This window comes from Prosopis cineraria, unplaced genomic scaffold (genome assembly GCF_029017545.1).
Source record: "Prosopis cineraria cultivar Desert tree isolate PC_DT_omini unplaced genomic scaffold, ASM2901754v1 PC1127, whole genome shotgun sequence".
Lineage (NCBI taxonomy): Eukaryota > Viridiplantae > Streptophyta > Magnoliopsida > Fabales > Fabaceae > Prosopis > Prosopis cineraria.
The window spans coordinates 6,949-16,490 of record NW_026556452.1 but is presented as its reverse complement, the minus strand read 5'-3'; the positions used below and the strand labels follow the sequence as shown (position 1 = coordinate 16,490).

At 37.6% G+C, this 9,542-nt stretch overlaps 1 protein-coding gene across 3 annotated transcripts; it reads left to right on the top strand.

Moving 5' to 3' along the window:
• The first annotated feature begins 1,417 nt into the window (after nucleotides 1-1,417).
• LOC129299343 (uncharacterized) lies at nucleotides 1,418-8,110 on the top strand. 3 transcript variants are annotated; one of them, XR_008590544.1, is made up of 3 exons: nucleotides 1,418-4,337; nucleotides 5,411-6,495; nucleotides 7,311-8,110. XR_008590544.1 is itself a non-coding variant. In XM_054937803.1 (2 exons), the coding sequence occupies exons 1-2, from the start codon at nucleotides 1,445-1,447 to the stop codon at nucleotides 6,238-6,240; spliced, it is 3,723 nt and encodes a 1,240-aa protein (XP_054793778.1). In that variant the 5' UTR covers nucleotides 1,418-1,444; the 3' UTR covers nucleotides 6,241-6,595. The 3 variants fall into 3 exon arrangements, 1 of the variants encoding a protein (XP_054793778.1); XR_008590545.1 differs by having other exon boundaries at nucleotides 1,418-5,574; nucleotides 6,207-6,495; XM_054937803.1 differs by lacking the exon at nucleotides 7,311-8,110 and having other exon boundaries at nucleotides 5,411-6,595.
• Nucleotides 8,111-9,542: the final 1,432 nt, after the last annotated feature.

Sequence of the window (9,542 nt, the reverse complement as noted above, 5' to 3'; positions counted from 1 at the left end):
CTTGGTTATCTTAGAAACATTTTTTCTGTTGAACATAATTGCTAATTCGGCCATTAAATTGGTTGACTTTTTGCTTGACTAAAACAGGGTTCACTGGAAATTCCAGTGCTGTAGACCTTAATTCGAAAAAATACTGGGAAGAATTGATTGCGAATTTTTCCTTGAAAATTGGACTGTATAACCTTCTGTGTGTTGAAAGTTTCAGGTAAAAATTTCAGCTCAATTTGATTCGGGACCAGAGAGTTGTGCACTGAACACATAGGGTCCACTGCTGACTCCCAGTGACACTCCAGGCAGACAGGGCTAATTTTGGATGAGCATATCTCTTTCTCTATTTGCAAATTTTGTTTATAAAAATTCCTGCATTTAATTCAGTGTTTTAGCTTTAAATTTTTAGTTTTGATTTTTTTCTAATTTTGTCTTTTTCACATTCGAAAATTTTTTACAAAAATACTGCCTCAGTGTGTTTCAATTCTGCCAGTTTTCAGAATTTTTGCCTACTTTCGTATTTTTGATTTTTCTTTGGTCCAGTGCTATTTCTGTGGTGTTCTGAGCTTTATATGTCTTGTAGGACTTGCAAAGAACTTGGTGAAAATTGTATTGAATTTAGAGATCAATACTTAGAGTTCTTAGCATCTTCTTCTCTTCCAAACACCATAGTTGATAATTCTGTGATTTTGGACAGTATGACTGATAGATTGCATGGTAATGAACATGAAATACCTGCTAGGAGGAGTATTAGAGAGATGGTAGCACCTACTGATACATTTAGACCTAGTGGTTTGTTTTTGAATTTACAAGAACAAAATGAGTATGAAATCAAACCTTCATTGATTAATGCTTTGCCAAAATTCCATGGCCTTGCAGGTGAGGATCCTAATAGGCATCTTCAAATACTTGAGAGGGTTTGTTCAACCATGAAGCCTCCCACAGCAAACTTGGAGAATTTGATGCTCAAGGTCTTCTATTTTACTCTTGAGGACAAAGCAATCACATGGTTCAATACTCTTGCCACAAGGACCATCAATTCTTGGGTGGAGATGCAAAATTGCTTCCTTGAAAAATATTTTCCAGCAACCAAGTATTCTCAACTAAGGAAGCAAATCATGGGGATGCAACAACACCCTCAAGAATCTCTTTATGAGTATTGGATGAGGTTTCTTGAGTTGCTTGCAAAGTGTCCATACCTAAATGTGGGCAAGGAGTTCCTCATTGATTATTTCCATGTGGGGTTGCAAATTCATGATAGAGAGACCATAGATGCTGCTGCAAATGGCTCTCTATTAGATCTTCCACCGGATGATGCATGGACCTTGTTGGAAAAGCTTGCAAATAATAACCAACAATATAGCTCAAGAGATGCAAGGGGTGTTCACCAAGTGGGCCAATCTTCTTTGCTAATTCCCAATTGGAGGATATCTACTCTCAATTGGATTTTCTCAAGATGTCTATCTCCAATCCTATACAAGCTCAGATTGCTTCTATGTCCAATGCTCTAGTGGCTCCTATTTGTGGTATATGCAATTCAACAATGCATATCACCTCTAATTGCATGCATGCTCAAGATGTTGGGGCTATGTATCAACAACAAAGGCCCTACAATTATCAACATAACCAAGGAGCAAGGAACAATTTTGAGGCTAACTATGGGAGCACATATAACCCAAGTTGGAGGCAGCACCCTAACTTCAGCTACAAGGGTAATCAAGAGGTTGTGCAAGCCAAGAATTCTCAAGTGATCCATATTCAAGATGGTGGAGGTGATAAACAAATGTATTCCTACCTTGAGAGGATGGGTGATGCTATGTTTTCTATGGGTCAAAAGTTTGATTCTCATGTGTCTAGGGCAGAATCAAAAATAGACATGATGCTTAAGAGGCTAGACAATCTTGAATCAAAGCAACAAAGCACTGATTTGGTGGTGCAACAATTTGGGAATTCAAATAGCATTAGCCAAGCTCAAGGAAGTGGAAAGCTCCCAACTCAACCTGTCATCAATCCAAAGAGCCTTAGTGCAATTGAGTTGAGGAGTGGAAGAGTTTTTGAAGCCATTCCAAATACCTCAAACCATAGTGGCAGCAAGCCTAATGAGGTTTTTTCAAGGAATTCTCAAATTTGTGAAGGAAGATCACTTTTTCTTGCTGATCCACGTGATTCCACTTGCTGTGACAGCAAGCTAAATGTGCATCCAAGTGCCTCACATAGCCTCAAGAACACGCCTCCTACTTCTCTAAGTCCTCAAGTGATTGATGATGAGGATGACTCTATTGAAGAGATTGTAGTTGAGGATGCAAATGGGGCAAGATCAGCCCTGAATGCTCAAGAAAAAGAGGTGAAATTGAGCTCAAATCAAGGCCAAGACAGTGCTGGAACAGCCACGGTTCATCCATCTTCTAAGGCAAATGAGAATGATTCAAGCAAGCCTAAGGAGAAAGAGGTGTTGGGAAGAAGAGAGCCTCCAAAAGAATATCAAATTGGGGACCCTATTCCATGGGATATGCCATTCCCTAAGGCCTTGACTAGATTTGCTAAGAAAGAGCAAGAAGAAGATAGGCATGATGTGTTTGATATGTTGAAGAAGGTGGAAGTGAACATACCACTTCTTGAGATGATAAAAAGCATGCCTAAGTGTGCAAAGTTTTTGAAGGAGTTGTGCACTAATAAAAGGGGATTCAAACCATTGGCTACAGTTCAAATGAGTCTTAATATTAGTGCTATCTTCAAGCCACAACTCCCTCTAAAGTGTAGAGATCCGGGGGCATGTACCATTCCTTGTCAAATAGGGAATGTGTTTGTTCAAGAAGCCTTGATTGACCTAGGGGCAGCCATCAATGTGATGCCCACTCACATTTATTCTTCACTTAATCTTGGTGGTCTTCAAGATTGTAGTGTCATCTTGCAACTAGCCGACCGGAGCACTAGGAAGCCTAAGGGATTCTTGGAAGACATCTTAGTGAAGGTTAAGGACTTGGTTTTTCCAGCAGATTTTTATGTGTTGGATATGCAAGAAGGAGGCCAAGGCACACTCATTCTTGGGAGACCTTTTATGATGACATCAAGTACTATATTGAACATGAAGGAAGGTAAACTTACCATGGAGTTTTTGGACAGCAAGATTGAATTTAACATATTTGATAGCTTGAAAAACTCTTATGTTGATTATAGCCTTCATTTTGTGGATTGCATTGATGATACACTTGATGGAATCATTGATGAGGTTTCTATGCCTCCTAGCTTGGATGATGTTGCATCTTTGCCTAGTTTCACCTGTTCATGCACTCATGACTCTATTTGTGTGAATTGCAATAATATAGTGTTAATTTTGTCTAATTTGAAAAATCAAGATGAATTGCATTCACTTGAGCATGAGCATTTGAATGGCAACACACTTGACATGCCTCACTCATCTACTTGCACTCCATTTGAAGCACTTGTGTTGTCTAGTTCTTCACATGACCAAACATATGCTTCCTTGAGTGATTTGCTTGCATTGGATGAGTTTGATGATTTGAGTATCAATTCTGGAAATTCTGTTGATTTAGTGATTGAATCAAGTGATGAGAGTGAAATTGCATCTAATGATGGCCCTAGTTCATCTTCCACATGTCATATTTCATCACATCATTTGATTTCTTCTAGTGAATTTAATTCTGGAATTTTTAACAGCTTTAATCCTTTTGTGCATAATCATTCTCCAAGGTTGGAGGAGTGTTCTACTTGTGATGTTTCAGGTTTAGGGACACTTGAAAAGCATGAACAAAGTGATTTTGAGGCTGTTAATGATCCAAGGGGCGTGCAAATTGGTGCTGAAAGTCCAGAATCAGATCTGACCAAAATGGGAATTAATTTTAGAGCAAGCCAACCAGATCTGGACGTGAGGCACAAAGTTGGAACAAAGCAAGTCAATTTGGACGAAATTTTGCATATAGCAGCTGTTGGAAGCTTGTACATGCCACTTAAAGAGGAAGACATGGATCTGGCAAGACAAATTCAAGTGCAAAAGATTCCTCCAAGCATCATTGAGCCACCCAATCTAGAGTTGAAGCCACTTCCTTCACATCTTAAGTATTCTTACTTAAAAAATGGTAATCAACTTCCTATTATTGTTTCTTCTTCACTAACCCCTATGGAAGAGTCTTTGTTGTGTGATGTAGTGAGGAAGAACATTGAAACCATTGGGTGGACACTTGGAGACATTCCTGGAATTAGCCCTCAAACTTGCACACATAGGATCATGTTGGAGGAAAATGCTAAGGCAATAAGGCAGCCACAAAGGAGGTTGAATCCTCTCATACTTGATGTGATAAAGAAGGAGGTCACCAAACTCTTGAGTGCAGGTATAATCTACCCTATTAGTGATAGTGAATGGGTGTCTCCATTGCAAGTTGTGCCCAAGAAGAGTGGAATTACTGTGGTAAAGAATGAACATGATGAATTGATTCCTACTATGGTACAAAATATTGGAGGGTATGCATTGATTATAGGAGGTTGAATGAGGCAACCAAGAAAGACCATTTCCCTCTCCCATTTATTGATCAAATGTTAGAAAGATTAGGGGGGAAATCTCATTATTGCTTCCTTGATGGATATAGTGGTTATTTTCAGATTTGCATTGATCCGGTTGATCAACACAAAACCACTTTCACTTGCCCATTTGGTACCTTTGCATATAGAAGAATGCCTTTTGGATTGTGTAATGCTCCAGGGACTTTCCAAAGATGCATGTTTGGTATTTTTAGTGATTTTATTGAAAATTGCATGGAAGTGTTCATGGATGATTTCACAATTCATGGGGATTCTTATTCTTCTTGCTTGAGAAATCTTGATAAAGTCCTTGCTAGATGTGTGGAGAAGAACTTGGTTTTGAACTTTGAGAAGTGCCATTTTATGGTTGAGGAAGGGATTGTCTTGGGCCACTTGGTTTCAAGCCATGGCATTGAGGTGGATAGGGCCAAAATTGAAGTGATTTCATCTTTGTCCTATCCAACTAATGTCAAGGACTTGAGATCTTTCCTTGGCCATGTGGGTTTTTATAGAAGATTTATTAAAGATTTTTCAAAGATTGCACATCCCTTGTCTCAATTACTTCAAAAAGACAAATTTGAGTTCTCTCCAAGTTGTAGAGATGCATTTGATGCTTTGAAGGCTAAGCTTGTTTCCCCTCCTATTTTGAGGATTCCTAATTGGTTGATTCCATTTGAGATTTCATGTGATGCCTCTAATTTTGCTGTTGGGGCTATGTTGGGACAAAGGGAAAACAAGCTACCTTATGTTATTGCATATGCATCTAGGACTTTAGACAAAGCACAATGCAATTACACTACAACCGAGAAAGAATTGTATGCATTAGTGTTTGCTCTTGACAAGTTTAGATCTTACTTGTTGCATTCCAAGGTTGTTTGTTTTACAGATCATGCGGCCTTAAAGTACCTTTTAAAGAAGAAGGACACCAAGCCACGTTTGCTTAGATGGATGCTTCTACTTCAAGAGTTCAATTTGGAGATCATTGATAGGAGTGGAGCAACAAATCATGTGGCGGATCACTTGAGTCGATTGCCTTATGACTCCATTATGGTGAATTCCTCTTTTGATTTCCCTTGTGATGAGTTTAGGGATGAGTCATTATGTGCTATTTCTTCCCATGATGTTGTTTGGTATTCTGATTTGGTCAATTTATTGGTGCATAATGTGTTTCCAAATGGGATTACTAGACATGCTAGGGAGAAGCTTGCTAGGGAAAGTAGATACTATGTTTGGGATTCACCTACTCTTTGGAGATTGTGTAGTGATGGTGTCATTAGGAGATGTGTTCCTGATGTTGAGATTGATGATGTGTTGAGGATGTGTCATACTTATGCATGTAGTGGTCATTTTAGGGTTAGGAGGACCGGGCAGAAGGTCTTAGATTGTGGTTTATATTGGCCATCTCTTTTTAGAGATGCACATCAATTTTGCAAAGCATGTCATGCATGTCAACATTTTGGGAGTTTGGGAAAGAGACATGAAATGCCACAGGTGCCCATTATATTTTGTGAGATCTTTGATGTTTGGGGTATGGATTTCATGGGTCCTTTTGCCTCTTCCAATGGTTGTGAATATATATTGCTTTGTGTTGATTTTGTTTCTAGGTGGGTTGAGGCTATCCCCACTAGAACTAATGATGCCAAAGTTGTGGCGAAGTTTCTTTTATCTCATGTGTTTTATAGGTTTGGCATCCTAAGAGCAATCATCACAGACTAAGGGACACACTTTTGCAACAAGACTATCTCCTCTTTGCTTCAAAAATATGGTGTTCTACACAAGGTGGCAACCCCATATCATCCTCAAACAAATGGGTTGGCTGAGTGTTCGAACAAGGAGATCAAGTCTATCCTCCAAAAGATAGTGAGACCGAATAGGAAGGATTGGAGCTCAAGACTTGAGGAGGCTCTTTGGGCATACCGGACCGCCTTCAAGACACCCATTGGGATGTCTCCATTTTTAGGTTGGTCTATGGTAAGCAATGTCACCTGATGAACCCTTTAGTCGCCTTGGGTTATCAAATTTTACTAGAATGTAGAAGTGAGTATTCTAGGTCATTTCCCTAGAGAGCAAAGCATACAAATCATTGTTCAAATGCTTACAAATTAATCTGAATTTTCAAGTGACTAAACTAACTCTATAATGCAACAATAAATGTTTGTAAAATTCTGTTTTAGTTGGAATGAAATGAATGATGATTATGGTGAGCCCAAGTCAGATTTCCTAACATTAATCATTGATTTCCAGAATTATAACATCATAAACCTTCTTGATTAACCTAAAATGAGACACTTAGAAACCTCTAAGTGTGGTGTACCATTAGACTCAATGGACACTAATGAATCTAGGTCAAGTGAACTTAGAAATTAACACTATATTCAGCCTTGTTCTACACAAGTTTCAGACGAAAACTAGTGGAAGAAAAACAGCTTAAGTCAAATTCATATAACCAATATGGATCTAACTCAAGTCTACACAAGAACTTGAACAAGAATCAGCAAGAACTTATGAAATAACCCTAGAACGTCAAGGTAAATCATAAATTCCAGAACTGAAAATAGCATGAAAATCTAAATTCAATATTCATATTCTCATCAAATCTGAATTAGAATCAAAAGTCTTCAACCAAAACAGGTTCAAAATTCGAAATCCTCAAAGAATCAAGACAAGAACATGAAATCAAGAAAATGAACAACAATTACAAATCTGGAAATCTCATAATGTCAAGTCATCTTTCTTGGAGCCCTAAATGATCAGCCTCTCATGCTCTTCCTCTTTGCTTGAATCAGACCTTGAGCTTGAGAAGCTTCCATGGATGAATGAAGATGAAGAAGTTGCAATCTGGAAATCTGGACAAGAGATGGACGAAAATGCAAGCTGAAATGGAGAAGAAAGTGGACAAAAATCTGAATAGAGAAGGAATGATGATTTGGACCAAGTGTTGATGATGGAAGATGAAGAAATGAAATCTGAAAAACGGATGAACAGTGCTGGACGAAAATGAATGAAGAAGAAGAGAGAGAAATCTGGAAAAATCTGACAAGTGAAGGTGAAGAATGAATACGAAAAATGAAAAATGAAGGATTAAGTATGTGTGGAAAATGTGAGTGGTGATAAAACTAAAGTGGATGGTGATAAAAACAAGGAAGGTCCAGATCTGAAATGAGCTGGAAAAATGGACGAAAATAAGCTAAAATGGGAATAAAAATGAGGTGGAAAATGTGGCAAGGGACATGTGAGCATGTGTGGGAAATGTGACTCCTCCTTAGGCTCCCAATCAGCTGCCACATGTCATCCCATTAGATCTGATCATGTCACACCTCCCATGCCTCTTCTTCACTTAATGATGTGTCCCTCAATGCTTCCCATGCTCCTTTGATTTTTTATTTAATTAATTCTCCCCAATTAAATCTGAATAATTGTGCTACATCATCCCTCAAATAATTCTGGAATTTGCGCCCAACAGCCCCTAAATTCTTCATCTTTATTTATTTGCTATCTCTTGAATTTCTCCAAGCATGTGGACTAGCTTTTGATCCTTGATTTCAAAATTGCCCTCACAAAATCTGAAAATAAAACACAAGACTAAATAAATTCTAAACAAAAAGAAATAAAAAGGAAAAGAAGAGAATTAATGCCCAAGATCTCAATTTAAGATATAAAAGTGTCAAAACAATCATCAAATAGCACTACTAGGGTTCATAAAGTCAATCTAGAAATGACAACTCAAAATCGGAAATTAAACCCTATTATGCACAATTTGATGCCAAAAACCAAGTGTTTAAACATGTAAAATATGAGATAGATCAATTCCCCCACACTTGGATTTTGCTGTCCGGGCAAAACTCTCTCAAAACCTAGACAAGTAAACAACACAAAAATACAAGCTCTCAAGAGTAAATCCTATTTTCAAAGTCAATGCATTATCACAAGAACCAAACCAATGTTGCAATCTTTAGAGAAAACCTTAATACATCACAAGTAAACCATTTGCAAGAATGTAATCTCAAAGAGAAACCTCATCGGATTAGTGTTTCACTCTAGCACTCGGTGTATAAGGGTACAAATATCACTCAAGTTCCTTGGCAAGTCATCCTACCATAGGCTTGTAATCCCTCTATCTCTCCACTACTAAGATGCAAGGGTTCTCAAGAATCATATGGACTTTCAAAGGATGTAATGTGCTCAATGAATGGTATACTTAGATTTGCATGTGAAAGAGGTAGGGATTGGCTCAAGAAACTTATCTTGGCCACAATGTAGGTATGCTCAATATACAAGACTACTTAAAACCAAACCCAATAGATAACATAATAGGGATCATGGATGGAATGAATAATTGGCCAAGAATGAGATGAAATGATAGAGATAATAGAGATGAGATGTGAATCTATAAGTAGGAACAAGTGAATCAAATAACAAACCCAAGAAAGCTTGCTTATTCAAACTCTTTCTTTTGCTTTTCTTTGATCCACTTTAGATCTTTTTTCTCAAGTATATTTTTTTTCTTTCTACAATCTTTTTTCTTCTTTCTTTTGTATCACTTCTTTCTTTGTTTTGTTTTTTTTTTCTCTTGCAGTTTGTTTTTTTTATTTCATTTTTTTTCTCTTTGTTTCTCAAGGCATAGCTTCCAATACTTGGGTACAACTCAAGAAATGTTCCTTAATCATAAGAATGGTAGGTATGGCCAATGTGAATGAGTAAAATAGATCCCACTAGATGTTATCTACTAGTTTAATTAAAAATAGTCAATGCACATTGAAACATACCAAATGAAAATACATGCAATCTATCCAAGATAGGTCAAGTGTTTAAAAATGACAAAAAATAAAGAAAGGCTCTATTTGGCTAAGCAAGGGATAATCAAGTAATCAAGGGTTAGCTAAAAGGCCTTGGGCACTTTAATGATGGCCATAATCACTTTCCCTACAACCAATGCACAAATGTAGCCTCAAGTAAGAGAGAAAATAAGTTCTAGAGGATTAACAAAACCAAGGAACATAGATCTCTCAATGGTTGAA

What these genes read in the sequence shown, in the direction of transcription:
- LOC129299343 (XM_054937803.1), top strand. Translation starts at nt 1,445, where the DNA reads ATGTCTATCTCCAATCCTATACAAGCTCAGATTGCTTCTATGTCCAAT. An exon ending in CACCAAACTCTTGAGTGCAG is followed by an intron (nt 4,338 to 5,410) that starts GTATAATCTACC and finishes TTTGTTTTACAG; the next exon opens with ATCATGCGGCCTTAAAGTAC.